A 17633-nucleotide genomic window follows, 5' to 3' on the forward strand; every position below is an offset into this window, starting at 1 on the left:
GGTCAACACATAACCAATGGCAGCACATATTTAAATAAGCCTACTTAAAAGAGAATCTGCAGCAACAGATCGAATTATTAAAATCTGGTTCTCTCATGTCACTTTGAAAGATTTCAAAAGAAAAACCTTGTGACTCAAAGAGAACCACCTCTAGATCAAACAATAGGTGCTGCACTGTTTTTTGACAAGTACACTCCCTAGTGATGCCAAAATCATCTATATTAATTCTGAACAGGGAATTATTCAACCTAGTATGTTCAATAGATAAACTTTTCTCCTGTTATACCCATCTACGTTGAGTTCCCACCATCGTCTGAGTTTTATATAAATGCCATCCTTTCTTTTCCTTATCCCAAATTTGTTGCCACAGTGATTGAATAGACTTTTTAATTATGGCTCTAATCTCCCCCTCATGCAAAAATACCACTACTTTTATATCCTTAATTTTAAGCGATTGCTTGACAAGAATGGCTGTCACCTCATTTATTTCAATTCCAACATGTGGAGGAACACATATGAAATGTATACACAGGCTTAGACCCTGTAGTCTCAACAGATGTTGGCCAATCTCAAGAAGAATGTCTGGCCTACAAATTGAAGTACCTATTTTCATAGATGTCTAATCTGAGCACTGAAGCACATAATCATGGTGTACTTCTTCCAACCATTCCAAGGCTAAGATGATAGCAACCATCTCAGACATAAATAGTGATGCTTTGTCTGATAATCTTTTCCTAATAGTCACCTGAAACTTTGGAACAGAAACATCTGTACAACATGTCACTGGATCTTTTGAACCATCTGTGTAGATATGTAAGAATCCATAATATCTGCCTTGTATATATTGTTGAACTTCTTGTACAATTGATAAACAATTACTCATCTTTTCCTGAAAGCCCCATCAACCACAGGCAAAGGGAAAAACCATGAAGGACTAACAGAGAGAGGTATACTGGGACCATAATCCATATTAAGCAACCCAAGACTTTGTGCTCATTTACATCCCATCCACTTAAAACTGAACATCTTACAAACACAGTGCGCCCAACACTTTGATAATGTTGCCAGTGATGGATGGCCAATTTTATGTCCTCTTACATTAACCCAATAAACCAATGCCAACTGCAATCTATGTAGATAAAGTTATTTCCACCAGTAATGCCAAAATTGGGTATGATTTAATAGCACCACAACAAAGACAGGTTTGATTTAAACAATATCTGTATAAGTTGTGACCTCCTACTCACACCCAGCTAAGCACCTGAGCACATCAAGTGTTTTTTTACACACTTCTCTTGAATTTTATTCACGTGCACCTTCCATGCTAGCCTTATGTCCGTTCACATACCTGGAAACTTTACCACGGACTCTTGTTTAAGAGATTTGCCATACTGAGATCAATTGTGGGTGCAATGTTCCTTTCAGAAAAAACAAATAATTTTGAGTCTTTGCAATAGAAAATTTAACCCCCCACCAATGTCCACGATCCTCTCCTTCATGAATAGGTGCCCAATCCACCTCCATCAACTCCGAGTTGCAGGGATGATTGACAGATAAATTATCCAATCAACTCTGTTGTGGCGAGGCTATCAGATATAGCCGCATTTAACCACTCCAAATCCCGCCTACAAATGCGAATATGCGGCATCATTGGGCTACCGCAAAGCAGCGTCGCGGGTTTTATTGGTTAATATGCCTGTCAATGTTGGTGCGGCCAGCGTTACCCCTACCCATTGGATGAGTTTGGGTTGATCTCAGTGAGCGGAACGTTGCTGTGGCGATAATCGGCTTGTTGTTCGTTTTTTTTAAGAAACATTGACATTACACTTTTGTACCGTTTAATCTCTTTTGTTCTGATTTATCAGAAGACTATCAGAAGATCTGCAATGTCTTCAAAGGAAGACAGGGCCAAAGAGATCCTGAAGGGCTTTAAGCTGTATCCTTTACTGTGTGAATATTTCAGTCCATGAAGTGGCGGTTCCCCTGGTAAGTGAGGCCATGGATTCAGGCCCGGGCCTGCTGAAGGTGTGATTCAACCGTCCGACTGCTATTGTGGGTAATGAGCTGAAAGTGACTCTATCCGCAGAGTAGAGATGAGAAGGCTGTGCCTAAATCTCCTCCCTGCTTCAAGGAGAGGGATTTAGGGCAATGACAGCGACAGCAGAGGAAGCCGACGGGATAGTTGTGTTAAATTTGGACGATTCTCCTTTGGAATTAAAAAATGCTGAAGGTTTAGCTGAAGTCTCAATATAGCTAAATTTGTAAAAAAAAATTGTTTTAATGGCAGGGCTGCAAAGAATAATACAAAGTATTTTTCACACTGATTTGAAAAGCTTAATTTAGGTCGTTTTACATTGCTTCAATTGCCATTTCAGAACCATCAGAATCAAATTATTAGCAACAATTTTTATGACGTGAAACTTCTGTCAGTTTTAGGTTAGGTATGACATGTGTGATTAGATTGTAAATTAACTACGTTCAGTCAAAGGGTACCCGTACTTTTAAACCTAAAATTAATATTTCACTATGTTAAATTTACAATTTTAAATCAAGGGACAAGATACTAGCATGATTAGTTTGTAAGTTCTAATGACATTTTTACTAAATTAAGCAGAAGATATGAAGCAAATTATAAACTGGAAGGAAAGGACAAAAGTGGTAATCTCTGGATTACTGCTTGAACCTTGTCCAAACTGTTATAGGATAAATAAGACCAGAGAACTCAACCTGTGACTCAAAAGATTAGTGTGGGGATAACATTTCAATCAGTGGGACACTAATGCCAGTGTGGGAAGGTGGGAGCTCTTACATAGGGATGTGCTTCATTTGAATTGGGTTGGTACCAATTTTGCAGTATATTGACTGGCCAGTTCTGTAGATAATGCTTTTGATAATCAGATTTATTATCATTGTCTTATATGAAATTTGTCATTCTGCGGCAGCAGTACAATATAAAAGCATAACATTACTATAAATTACAGAGTAAATAGTGCAAATTTGAAGTAATGAGATGGTGGATTTCCTTAATACTGTGTTTGGAGGCAGGGGGCTTCCAGTGAGGGGAAATTTAGTAAGCTGAAAAATAATAGATGTTGGTGCAGTATAGAAAGTGGGTAATGATCGCCAGAGTCTGATGGAAAAACAGGGCACATAAATGTGTAAGTACAGTATAACCAGTTGGAATCAGAGTTGAGAAAAATGGTAATAAGACAAAGTTGAGAGTTGTTTCATTGACTGTATGTAGCATTCGTGACAGGACAGGTTCATTAATAGCACACTAGATATTAAGGGACATGATCTGATAGCCATTAGGGAGATGTGGTTGCAAAGTGATCAGCTTTGGGAATTAATTACTCCAAAATGTGTAGGTTTCAGACATGATGGAGAACGGCGGATGAGGCTGAGTTGCTCTGATATTACAGGATGGGATAAAGGCTGTGGTTAGAAAGGAAGATACTTAAATTAGATAATTAAGAGGTGGGTAGCTGGATCTAAGAAATGAGACAAGGTATTTATATATGGTAATGCAGGATGTAGTATAAATCAGGTGCGTAAGGTACAGCAGGCAGTGAAGAAAGCTAATGGCATGCTGGCCTTTATAACAAAAGGAATTGAGTATAGGAGTAAAGAGGTCCTTCTGCAGCTGTACAGGGCCCTGGTGAGACCCCACCTGGAGTATTGTGTGCAGTTTTGGTCTCCAAACTTGAGGAAGGACATTCTTGCTATTGAGGGAGTGCAGCGTAGGTTCACAAGGTTAATTCCCGGAATGGCGGGACTGTCATATGTTGAAAGATTGGAGCGACTGGGCTTGTATACACTGGAATTTAGAAGGATGAGAGGGGATCTGATTGAAACATAAGATTATTAAGGGATTGGACACACTGGAGGCAGGAAGCATGTTCCCGCTGATGGGTGAGTCCAGAACTAGAGGCCACAGTTTAAGAATAAGGGGTAGGCCATTTAGAACAGAGATGCGGAAAAACTTTTTCACCCAGAGAGTGGTGGATATGTGGAATGCTCTGCACCAGAAGGCAGTGGAGGCCAAGTCTCTGGATACATTCAAGACAGAGTTAGATAGAGCTCTTATAGATAGTGGGGTCAAGTGATATAGGGAGAGGGCAGGAACGGGGTACTGATTGTGTATGATCAGTCATGATCACAGTGAATGGTGGTGCTGGCTAGAAGGGCTGAATGGCCTACTCCTGCACCTACTGTCTATTGTCTATTATCAATCTGCATAGACTAGATACACCAAATAAGTAGTAATAGTGTGGACAATAAATTTGTGCTGTATTTAAATAGTTTTCTCATTCAGTATGTTGTGGAGCCTGTATGGGAAGAAGCTACTATTGTATAAAATAGTTGATAACCTGGTAGTTAGAGTCTTTAAGGAGCAATGATCATGATAATAGAATTCAATATGAAAACTGAAGGTGATTGTAATTCAGTATGAAACTGGGATTGGAAATCTCAGTAAAGTACTCTGAAGGTGTGAAATGTCACAGATACAGCATGCTGAGAAACTCCTATTTTTAGAATGTAGTTGTTGTTACTTTTTTAAAAAGTTGCCCTTTTAGACTGCAATATGATTTGTTAATTTTTGTATACTTTTTTTGGTTTTATGTTGTCTTTGACTTCCATTGTCTTCCACACTTGCCTCGTCCTCCATTTAGAATGTCATTGCTTTGGAAAGAAATGATCCTGCATCTTCCGCCATTTCTGTTCTACAGTGATCCTGATAGGGTCCCTTTCCCAGACATCCCACCCTGCAAAAACTCGTTTCAGGGAGGTAGCACCCCCGCTCCCCGCAACCCCATATACCGCGCCCCCCGCCAGTTGGCCTCCAAGGGTGTATGTAATACTTTGTTTAGTGATTTTGTCTAATCTGTAAACCAAGTTGGGTATATGCAGAAAATGTGACATTAAAATATGTACTTGCATTATATTATCATGGAGTCGTTTTTTTTATTCTATTACAACTTTAAGCAAGTCTACAGGGAGTTTGGCCTCATCACGTAGGACATCAATAGTGTAGCTCCTTAGCAGCTAGCCAGCTAGTTTAAATAACGTTAGCTATGCTAATGATTGAATGACACCTGTTAAACTCACCTCAACATATCTTTTACAGTCATTTAACCCACCATGGGCAATAGAAAAGTCACTGTTGCAAACAGTGCAGCGAGCAACACTGTCAGTATTTTTGACCCCTATTAGGCAGGGGTACACTTTAGTGTAGTCTGGGGTGAAGTACGTTTTATATTTTCTTTTTTTGGAACACTTTGCCATGGCGCAGCAGGACACTAAACTGAACTGATGGACAATGAAAGAGAGAGAGAGGTTGACTAAAGCCCGCCCACAGAGAACTGATAGGTCTACTTAGCACAAAGAGAGACCAATCAGGATGTTCCCCCTCCCCCTCCCAAGAATTGATTTCCGGGATGTTGTATATCATTTGCGGGTGTCAGGGAGCCCCTATCAATATGTGTGAGACTTCCAGGAGAGGTGGGATGTCTGCTTTCCAGTCATCTTTGGCCAGCTCCCCTGTGGGGACTCTGTAGCTGCTTTACTCAACAGTAATACCTATACATTTTATTTTAGTTTCTCCTTTTCAAACAGCAGGGTGAATTCTATCACTGCTTCCTAGGTGTTGTCTTACCTTAAGTTCTCCTAATCAAATCTGGTTCACTGCACAACACCAGATCCACAATTGCATTTTCCCTAGTGGGCTCATCCATAAGCTGCTTTAAAAAGTTATTTCTTGGGCATTCTACAAATATTTTCTCCTGGGATCCTGTCCCAACCTTATTTTCCCATTCTACCTGTGTATTGAAGTCCCTCATGACCACTTTAACAATTCCTTCCTTGCATAACTTTCCTGTATCCTGTTGTAATTTGTTCCCCATAATCTGGCTACTAATTGGACTACGTTTAACTCCCATCAGGATCTTCTTACCCCTACATTTTCTTAACTCTACCTACAACAATTTTGCATCTTGGATCCGATGTCACTTCTTGTTAAGGAGTTGATTGCACTTTTTACCAATAGAGCCAGCACCACACCCCTCTGCCCATGTTCTTGTCTTTTGATAGGATGTGTATCCTTGGATGTTTATCTTTCACAGCTGATTTTCTTTTCAGCCAGGACTCTTGAGGCCCACAATGTCATACCTGCCAACTTATAATTGCACTGTTCGCTCACCTACCTTGTTTTATGTATTGCTTGCATTCAAGTATGACATCTTCAGTCCTGTATTCTCAAATTGTCCCCTTGTTGCCTGAAGTTAAATTTGTATTCCCTTCCAGACTTTGTCTTATTTTTAATTCTGGAGACCTTAGTAACCTCTCCTGTACACTGCTTCCCTTAACTTTTCCAATTTGTTGAACCCCTCCCCCCACCTCCCCACTGTTTAATTTAATGCCCAGTCCTTAGTCCTTGTTATGTGAACCACCAGGATCCGGTCCCATCGTGCCTTAGGTGGAGTCCATTTCATCAGGACAGCTCCCACCTTCCCCAATACTTGTGCCAATGCCCCACAAATTCAAATCCACTTCTCCCATGCCAACCTTTAACCCTCACATTTAACCTTCTCACCTTACCGACCCTATGTTAATTTGTACACTGCTCGGGTAGCAACCCAGAGATGATTGCCTTTTTGTTTCAGCTTTAATTTAATCCTTATCTAGTTATCTTTTCTCAGCAGAACCTCTTTCCTTGTTCCACCTACATTGTTGGTACCCATATGGACCATGATAATTGGATCTTTCCCCTCTCAATCAAAATTCCCCTTTTTGCTCTGATGAGATGTTGTGAACCTGGGCAACTGGCAGGCATGAAGCCTTCAGGAGTGTCAGTCCTTGTGTTTACTCCGTTGACTATACTATCTCCAATTACAACTTGATTTTTCTTCCCTTGCTCTTCCTTGAATCTGGTGGCTTCTTCAAAGTAGTACTCAGAATCTTTCTTACTGTTGGCAGAATCAGTTCTCCAATTGTATGGGGCTTTCCAGATTTAGCAATGAAAGGTTGGATGAAGCATGCAAACCTTAATTATTTTGTTGTGATGTGCTGTGCTATTGTTTTGAAGTGTTTTACTTTTCTGAAAGTTTTCATGAAATGACTGAAAATAAGCCAAGTTCTTATTTGCTCTATTCTCTTCAAATGTGCCAGGAGCCTGGACAGTTTCATTGCTTCATCTGAAAAACTTTTTCACACAACAGCCACATTGGCTGCTGTTGCTTGCTTGGTACTGGTATAAATCCATTTTTCAGATACTCCACACTATACTACCTACACTACTTTTTCATTTAGTCTGTTTCTGCCATTTTCATTATGGATTAATGACCACGGTTAATTGCCTATTGTTTAAGTCCAACCTCATGCACTGCATTCAGTAAAGGGAAAAGTATGATGTCACTATAGCTCAGGCAAAACCTGACTCTGTCTGCAGGTACATAAAGTGGGGCAGCAATATCTCAGTTGGGCTGCAGTCTAGAAAAATGTGGTCAAGGCCATTCGAAAGAGCAGATTCGGAACTTCACCTGATTGAATGCCATACCTTAATTCACATGAACTGTGTCATGGTGTGATTAGAGTATGGGAATAACACCAGCTAATAGAGTACTCCTACATTAGTGAACAGTAATAATACATAGATCTGGCCAGAAAAAACACAATTTCTTCAGTCCAGATTTCTCATGATATGCCAAATACAGAAACGTCGCATTCCTTTTCAACAATTATAACGTGCTTTGAGCAAAGTCTAAGAGAGTGGTGGGTTATCAAGAAACGAGTTGATCACAGTACTGATGATCACAGTCGGCCCAAAACGTTGACTGCACTCTTTTCAATAGTGCTACCTGGCTTGCTGAGTTCCTCCAGCATTTTGTGTGTGTTGCTGTTGATATATATTTGGATTTTCAGAAGGCATTTCACAATGTGCTCAGAGCTTATTAAACCAGAGTTCAAAATTTTTGTCAACAGTGTACTGGTGTGGATTAAAGGCTGGCAGAAGGAAATTGGTTTGAATAAGTTTTGACTAGTGAGGTGCTTCAGGAATAGGTACTGTTCACAATCTGTACCAATGATTCAAATGAAATGGCCTTGTGTAATATATTGAAGTTTGCTGATGATACAAAGCTGGATGGCAGAGCAGCTTCGGGAATGTAGACAGGTTAGTTGATTGGACAAGTTTAGAGAATTATTTAGAAAAAAAAGTGAAGTAAAACTAGTAAGAAAACTTTCTGATGCAGAGAAATGTTTAAGTAGTAAAAGATGGAAAGGTGTTGCATTCACAGGGACCTGGGTGTCCATGTACACAATCAAAAAGTTTCAGGTTTAGCAAAAAACCAGGAAGGCAAACTGTATGTTGGCTTTCTTTGCAAGAGGTCCTGAGCACACAAATGGAGATGTTTTATTTCATTTATATAGTACCATGATATGACTACGTTTGGAATATTGTATATGGGGCTGGTATCTCTAAGGAAGGATATTCTTGTGATAGAAGCAGTGCAGCGTAGGTCGCTATACTGACTTTTAGGGTAGTGGATCTGTCATGTGAAAAGATATTGAATAGATTGACTCATCCTTTCAGTTTGGAAGACTGAATTGGGCAAAATTCTTGCAGGACTTGACAAGATAAATATGGAGCTGATATTGCCCCTTGTAGGAGTGTCTGAAATCAGGGTTCATAGCTCAGAATAATTAGGGAGAGGTCGCTTTCAGAACAGGGTTTACAACAAATTTCTTTATACAATGTTTGGATTTATCTACTCATGACTGAGTACTTACAAGTGAGAGGATTGATGCAATTTTGTAGATAATGAAGGAATGGGGCAAGAGTGGAAAGCCGTTGCTGGTGGAAAAGATCAGCCATTACGTAATGAATGGCCATCCCACTTCAATTTATCTTGTTCTCATGTGAGTTCCGTTATTATGTTTCTGTAATCAAATTGTTAGAATAAGTAATTCAAACCAAAATAAGGTACAGAAATCACATTTTTTAAAAAATACCTACCGTACTTCAGAATCAGATTTATTATCATTGATTTATATATGTGATTTTTGTGGGAGCAGTACAAAGCAATGTCATAAAACTACGAAAATAGTAGCGCAAAAAGAAAATAATAAGGTAGCATTCATGGACAATTCAGAAAGCTGATGGTAGAGAGGAGGAAGCTGTTTCTAAATCATTGAGTGTGTGTTTCTTCTGACTACTGTGCCAGCACCCTGATAGTATAAATATGTGAGAATTTGTAATTTTTTTCCCTTGCTAGTTTATTGACTATCTTCTACACAGCTACTGCAATTTCCTTCTCATCCATATAGTTTCTCAAAGATACAAAATCAATTATGGAATATTAAGGAGAGTAACAAAGAAAATATGAAGTGCAAAGAGACTGCAAGAGAAGGCTAATATAAAGGTATATACAGTCATGCATTGTGGAAACAGGTCCTTTGGCCCAACTGTCTTGCCATCCTGAGCTAATTCTATTTGCCTGTGTTTGGCTCATATCCCTCTAAAATAAAAGACAACGAATCAGTTTGTAGGTGCTTGAGACCAGAAAAACTAAAGTAAGAGGAGAAGGGCAGCTGGTCAGACAGCAAAAGGAAATTTCTCACAGAATAGAGGCTATGGTTGAATTACTAAATAAATATACTGTATACTTAACCAAGAAAGAAGATATTGCTGGAGGCTTAGCTACAGATGCAATTGAAATTCTGTGGGCTAAGAATTGGTTAAGAGAAAGTACTAGAAAGGCTAAATGCATTTTGAATGATTAAGTCTTAAACCATAAGGCATAGGAGCAGAATTAGGCCCGTCAAGTCTGCTCTGGCATTCCATCATATTAACCCTCTTAACCCCCATTCTGCTGCCTTCTCCCTGTAACCTTTGATGTACTTACTAATCAGGAATCTGGCTACCTCCACAATGAATTGGCCTCCACAGCTGTCTGTGTCAGTGAATTCCACAGATTCACCACCCTCCAGCTAAGGAAATTCCACCACATCTCTATTTTTAAGGGGTGTCCCTCTATTCTGAAACTGTGCCCTCTGATCGAAGACACCCCCACTATAGAAACATCCTCTTCACGGCCACTCTATCTAGGCCTTTCAATATTTGAAAAGTTTCCATAAGATCTCCCCTCATTCTTTCAAAATCCAGCGAGTACAGGCCCAGAGTCATCACATGCTCCTCATAAATAACATTTTCATTCTTGTGAACCTCCTCTGGACCTTCTCTAATGCATCACATCTTTTCTTGGATAATAGATACAAAACTGGTCACAATTCTCCAAGTACGGACTGACAGGTGCCTTAAAAAGCCTCAGCATTACATCCTTGTTTTTATATTCTAATCCTCTCGAAATGGATGCTAACATTACATTTGCCTCCTTTACAACTGATTCAACCTGTCAGTCAATCATTAGGAAATCCTGCACCAGGACTCCCACGTTCTTTTGCACCTCTGATTATTATATTTGCTGTCAGTCTAGAAAATAGTCTACATTTTTATTCATTCTACCAAAGAACATGACAATACCCTTCACTACTCTATATTTCATCTACTACTTTGCCCATTCTCCTAATCTGTCATAGTCCTACTACAGACTGCACCCTCAACACTGCCTGCCCCTCCACCTATCTTTGTATTGTCTGAAACTTGGTCATAGAGCCATAAATTGTATCTTCACTAGTCACCAGCAGCCAACCAGGGAAGTCCCATTTTGTTCCCACTCTTTACCTCCTGCCAGTCAGCCAGACTGTTATCCACACTGGTGTCTTTCCTGTAATATCTTTGGCTCTTATCTTGTTTGACAGCCTAGTGTGGCACTTTGTCAAAGGCTTTCTGAAAATCCAACTCAACAACATTCACATAGCTCCTTTGTCTATGCTGCTTGTTATTTCTTCAAAGAATTCTGATGGATTTCCCTTGAAGGAAACCATGCTGACTTTGGCCTATTATGCACTTCCAAGTACCCAGAAACCTCATCCTTAATATTGGATTCCAACATCTTACCAAGTACTGAAGAGAGGCTAACTAGCCTATCATTTCCTTTCTTTTGCTCTCCTCCCTTCGTAAAGTGTGTAATGACATTTGCAATTATCCAGTTCTCCGGAATCATTCCAGAATCCAGTGATTCTTGAAAGATCACCACTAATGCATTAACAATCTCTTGGCTACCTCGTTCAAAATGCTGGAGTGTAGTCCATCCAGTTTGGGTGACTTGCATACCTTCAGACCTTTCAACTTCCCCAGCACTTTTTTAGTAATAGCAACTACACTCACTCCTGCCCCCGATACTTGCGAACTTCTGCATACTGCTGGTGTCTTCCATAGCGAAGACTGATGCAAAATATTTATTTAATTCATGTACCAGTTCTTTGTCCCCCATAACAACCTCTCCAGTGTCATTTTCCAGCAATGTAATATTGACTATCACCACTCTTTTTGTATAGCTGAAAAAACTTCTGTTATCTTTTATATTATTGGCTAGCTTACCTTCATATTTCATCTCTACTTTTTTTACTGCTTTTGTCTCTGGTTTTTAAAAGCTTCCCAGTTCTCTGACTTTATGCTGATTTTTGCTATATTATATCCTCTCTCTTTTGCTTTTAGGCTTGCTGTAACTTCTCTAGTCAGTCACAGTTGTCTCATCCTCACTTTAGAATCCTTTTTTAGGGATATATCTCTTCTGAATTGCACCGTGAAACTCCAGCCATTGATATTCGCTATCATTTATGCTAGTATTCCCTTCCAATCAACTTGTGCCAGCTACTCTCTCATGCCTCTGCAATTTCTTTTACTCCTCTATTACTGAAACATCTGATTTTAGCTTCTCTCAAACTGTAGGGTGAGTTCTATGAGATTATGATCACTGCCTCTTAAGATTGTTGCTTGCATTTAGTTTCTTCTTTTGGTCCCGATGGGATACTTCTTTGGTTGTTGAAGAAAACACAGCAGGAATCTGCAGGGGTCTTAACCATTATTATACAAATGTTCAGTATTGGTGCCAGAGCGCTAGAAAATTGCACATCTTAAACTCCTCTTTACAAAAGGGTTTGGAAATTATTCTAGAAAGAACAAATCATTTGGTTTAATCATTATGAAGGTGGATGTTCTAGAAAAAAATAATCAGGAACAGGATTGGTAGATTGATTAGTGCCAAAAAAATTTTTGAAAGTCAATGATTTTCTGACTTAAACTCACGCAGTTATACAGTGCCTATAAAAAGTATTTAAGACCTTGGAAGTTTCATGTTTTGTTGTTTTACATCATTGAATCACAGTGGATTTAATTTGGCTTTTTTGACACTAATCAACAGATAATGACTTTTGTGTCAAAGTGAAAACAGATCTCTACAAAGTGATCTAAGTTACAAATATAAAACAAAAACAATTGATTGCATAAGTATTCACCCCCCCCCCCTTTTTTTAATATGATACACCAAATCATCACTGGTGCAGCCAATTAATTTTAGAAGTCACGTAATTAGTTAAATGGAGATCTGTTTTTGGAGACCTGTGTGCATTCAAGGTGTTTCAATTGATTATAGTAAAAATACACCTGTATCTGGAAGGCCCATCTGCTGGTTCGTCAGTATCCTGGCAAAAACTACACCATGAAGACAAGAACATTCCAAGCAATCTGTGAAAAGGTTATTGAAAAGCACAAAATATGGCACAGCTGTGAATCTGCCTAGAGCAGGCCATTCTCAAAAACTGAGTGACTGTGCAAGAAAGGGATGAGTGAGGAAGGTCACCAAAAGACCGATGACAGCTCTAGAAGAGTTACAAACTTCAGTGGCTGGGATGGGAGAAAGTGCAAACAACTACAGTTGCCTGGGTGTTTCACCCATTGGAACTTTATGGGAGGCTGGCAAAGTGAAAGCCACAGTTGGGGGGGGAGAAAAACTGAAATGAAATCTTGGCTAGAGTTTGCCAGAGGCATGTGGGAGACTGTGGTATAATGAGCTTTTTGGCCCTCGGACTAAACACTGCACATCACCAAAAAACACACCATCCCTACTGGAAGGCTTGTAAAGGTAGAGGGCAAAATGAATGCAGCAAAATACAGGGAAATCCTGGAAGAAAACCTGATGCAGTCTGCAAGAGAACTGCAATTTGGGAGAGGATTTGTTTTCCAGCAAGACAATGACCCCAAGCATAAAGCCAAAGCTCCACAGGAATGACTTGAAAACAACAAAGTTAATGTACTGGAGTGGCCAAGTCAAAGTTCAGACCTCAATCCAATTGAAAATTTGTGGCTGGACTTGAAAAGGGCTGTTCACTCACGATCCCCATGCAATCTGACGGAGCTTGGGCAGTTTTGTAAAGAATGGGTAAAAATTGCAGTGTCCTGATGTGCAAATCTGATAGAGACCTATCCACACAGACTCAAGGCTGTAATTGCTGCCAAAGGTGCATCTGCTAAATACTGACTTGTAGGGGGTGAATACTTCTGCAATCAATCGTTTTTTATATTTGTAATTAATTTAGATCACTTTGTAGAGATGTGTTTTCACTTTGACATGAAAGTGTTTTTCTATTGTTCAGTGTAAAAAATGCCAAATTAAGTCCACTGTGATTCAATGTTTTAAAACAATATTACATGAAAATTACCGAGGGAGGTGAATGCTTTTTATAGGCAGTATATATGGATTTCCCAAAGGGATTCAATAAGATTCCTAATAATAAGCTTTAATATTGAAGGCTGTGCAATGAAAGGGGCTGTAGTAGGATAGAAAGTGGGCTAAGTTGGTTTTTCAGATCGGAAGGTGTGTGAAGTAGATTTCACTGGGAGATGGTACCGGAATCGCTTTTCTTAATGATTATTAGTAATTTGTAAGGGTTTTAGGGCATAATTTTTAAACTTTCAAGTGATGCAAAAATGTAAGCATGGTAAATTATGATGAGGTTCAATGAGATATGGGTAGACAGATAGATTGAAAGTGAAGATCATGGCATATTAAATTTGATGCAGAGAAGTCCGGAAATGTTACATTTTAGTAGGAGAGAATGTTAAGATGCCATGTGAACCAAAGGGCACAATTATGGTATGGTATGCATATTGATGGATTTGAGAGAATGTGTACATAGTTTGCTGAAAGTGTGTAACAGGTTGATAAAGTGGATAACAATTTATGCAAAATTCTGATTTTTTTAACGAGGGAAAGAATATATATGCAGGAGAATCATGATAAAGTAGGTTAACAACTAGCAGTCCTGAATGTCATACATTAGGAAAGACGTTTAAAGTGCAGATATGATTTACCAGTCATTCCCGTGATGAGGGAAGTAACTGGAAAGAGTGGGAAAGGTCCGGTTTGGTGCCCTAGGACAGAAAAGGTTGTGAGGAGATCTAGTTTCATTACATAAAATGATGAAGGATATACAGTTGATTGTAGTTAATAGGGACACATTGAGAACCAGTACAGTTTGGCTCAGTTAAGTGGCTGCCACAATTAGCCAAAGTTTCATGGAAGTAATTAAAAACATTTTTTAAAAAAAGAAAAAAATACCATTTAACTGACTAACAAATTGTGTATTGAAATGCAATATGGAACAAATTAGAAAACTCAATACTACTACTGTACTATAAAACTGTGTTAATTCCTAATAGTTATTGATGGAGTTCATCTGTCACATTCCTTTGACTCTAAATGAACAATATCTGCACAGACAACTAATGCAGATAATAGACTGCTTTCATACAATACTATTGACGATGGCATACTTCAAATCTTCAATTGTCATCGTAACATTCAGGATGATTATAGCTTTAAGTTCTTCATAGTTCCTAACTTGTAAAAGTGGTGAAGTCATTTCATTTTTTATCATCAATTTTTATTGCAACACCAACAACTTACATTCAATACAGCCAGTTGCCAATTACATTTTGACTGTTTAACCCAGCCACCCCCACAACCCTCATCCCCACCCCCCTCTCCCCCTCCCCTCCACCAACCAACTGAATAGTAGTGCATACACACTCAGAGCATTCTTATTTTAAGAGAAGATCTTTTAAGTTGGGTATCAAATTTGTCCACATTAAGATTGTGTTTGGTCGTGCATCATTTACTCTTGCTGATAATTCCAAGTAAGAAATGTCCAAAAAGCTCCGAAGCCATTTAGTACTTGAAATATCATGGGGAGGTTTCCAACGCTGGACTACAACCTTCTTAGCTGCAGTCAGGCCTGCCAGCCAGATTTTGCGTGTTTTTTCCGTAAGGGAAAGGTGGGAATCATCATTTGGAAGATGTACAGCGGGGTCCATTGGTAATTGTACCCCTGTTAGTTCTGTAAGAGTACTGATAACCTTCCTGCACAAACCAAAAACCCTGGGCGTTCCCATACAACATGTATAAAAGAGCCAACGGTTCCGTGGGGGCAAAATGAGCAATATGGGTCAGGAACTAGTCCCATTTGATGTCTAATTCTTGGTGTTAGAAATGCTCTGACAAAATTTCAAGTGTACGTACTGATGATTTGGGTTTTTCAAAGCACCGGCAGCATTATCCTAAATCACATCCCAGTCTAAGTCTTGTCCCAATTCAGATATGTCCCTATCCCAGGCTTTCATTCCTGATGTGGTGAAGTCATTTCGTTTTCACTCCCGGACATTTCTGGCATCTCCAAGCCTCAATGCTTGAAACCACAGTAAGCAAAATAATTCTTAATTGTCTTGCTGCATATTTCTTGCTATATTTCAGTAACAAAAATAACTGATGCTGTTTTAAAAACTATTTGCACTAATTAGTGTCCAATAGCCACATATGTGCATACATCTGACGCTAGTCAGAAACTAATCAGCAACAGTCTCCTGCCCCAATTAAGCAGCAGAGTGTCTCAAACAAAGTGAATCCTGTCTACATTTTCAATTTATTTTTTGTTCAAGTTTTATCCCAGATAAGTGGTTGCCCCGATTAACTAATGGCCCAATTAACTGGAATCTCCTTTTATCCATTATATAGAGAGAAACTGTCCCTTTGATAAGAAGTCAAAAACTAGGGGACATAGGATGAGACTTTTTGGCTAATGATGCAGAAATGACATGATTTAAAAACTTGTTTTACACAGCAAGTAGTTAGATCTGGAATATACCACTGGCTAGCAATGGAGGTAAATTCGTATGTAGCATTCAGAAGGAAGCTTATATAGGTATCTGAAAGGAAAGAATTTGCAGACTTGTGGGGAGAGGGCAAGGTTGTGGAACTCATATATAAACTTCATAATGTTTATATAGTGTTTATAAGCTGATCCCTGCATCACTGTGTTATACTTCGACAACTGAGCTAGTTTGGATTCAAAATGACCTTTTTACACTAGAACCTTTCTGTAATGTGAATTCTGAGTGAAATATTTGTCAATATTTGTCGATATTTCTCGAGACGAATGCCTTCTTGTATAACAGCTTCCTGATATTTGCATTTATTTCAAAAGATGTGTGGTTTACCTGTTAATACTGATGATCACTGAGATTTTGCTCAGAATTCAATGAATATAAATTGTCCCTCAAAGGGTATGTTTGAAGCTTTCACAATAATTATTCTTCCAAGGATCTGCAATTGGATGTATCACTTTCCATTTGCTGTAGTACAATTGATGTCCAGTGCCTTGAAGAAGTATTCAGCCCTCAACCCTCTGTTTACATAAATGAGTTTTACAACCAGAGAGTTTTATTATTTAACTGAAAATTTTATTTATGAATCACATACTCCTAACTTCACAGTAGAGCCCAAAAACAGGAAAAAGTAGAAAGCATGTAAAACTAAAAATTCAAAAACTGAAATGTCAGTAGTTCAAAAGTATTCATCCCCCTTTGCTCAGTACTTAGTTGAATGACTTCTCGTAGCCATTACAGCCAGTAGTATTTTTGGATAAGTATTAGCTTTTCACAATGTGATGAAGCAAGATTTACCCAATCCTCCTTGCAGAATTGCTCAAGTTGTGCCAGGTTAGTTGGGGAGTGGCAGTGGACAGCAATCTTGAGGTCTTGTCATAGATGTTCTATTGGGTTAAGTTCAGGACTCTTGACTGGACACTCAAGGATGTCAATTTTCTTCATTTGAAGGCCTCCGTAGTTGCTCTGGCCATGTGCTTTGGGTTGTTTTCCGACTGAAAGATGAACTTCCTCCCCAGATTAAGCTTTCTGACAGAGGCTAGCAGGTTTTTATCCAGGGATCTCTCGTTTGTATAGTAGTGTTCATATTTCCATCAATCCTGACCAGATTTCTAGGCCCTGCTGCTGTAGCATCCCCATAACACGATGCTACCTCCACCATACTTTACTGTAGGGATGGTGTTACCTGGCTGCTATGTAGTATTAGATTTATGCCACAGGTACTGCTTAGTGTTGGGGCCAAAAAAGTTCCACTTTAGTCTCATCTGACCACAAGACTTTCTTCCGCATCTTTACAGCATCTTCTAAGTGATGCTTTACAAAGTTTTTATGGGGAAGGATATGTTTTTTTTAAGCCAGGTCCTCTCCTTTGCAACTCTTCCATGGCACCCTTTTATGGTGGGGAGATCAGAACACTCACACTTTTGGAAGTTATCCAAATATTTATGTTAGTTTACCTTTGGCAGCCTCTTTTGGCAGGATTGGTTATAACTTCCATTCCAGTATGTGGGTT

The 17633-nt window shown here is 39.1% G+C and overlaps 1 protein-coding gene across 2 annotated transcripts in view; it reads left to right on the forward strand.

Moving 5' to 3' along the window:
* The first annotated feature begins 1720 nt into the window (after positions 1-1720).
* Positions 1721-17633, forward strand: part of pde6d (phosphodiesterase 6D, cGMP-specific, rod, delta) — a 62179-nt gene continuing 46266 nt past the window's right edge. Inside the window, exon 1 of one of the 2 annotated variants that reach the window (XM_073041143.1) lies at positions 1721-1986. Coding sequence is in view for 1 of the 2 variants with exons in the window: in XM_073041142.1 (XP_072897243.1) it covers positions 1887-1936 (50 nt within the window). In the remaining variant the exon portion in view is untranslated. The remainder of the gene's footprint in view (positions 1987-17633) is intronic. The other variant, XM_073041142.1, reaches the window with a different exon arrangement.

This window comes from Hemitrygon akajei, chromosome 3, assembly GCF_048418815.1.
Source record: "Hemitrygon akajei chromosome 3, sHemAka1.3, whole genome shotgun sequence".
Taxonomy (NCBI): domain Eukaryota; kingdom Metazoa; phylum Chordata; class Chondrichthyes; order Myliobatiformes; family Dasyatidae; genus Hemitrygon; species Hemitrygon akajei.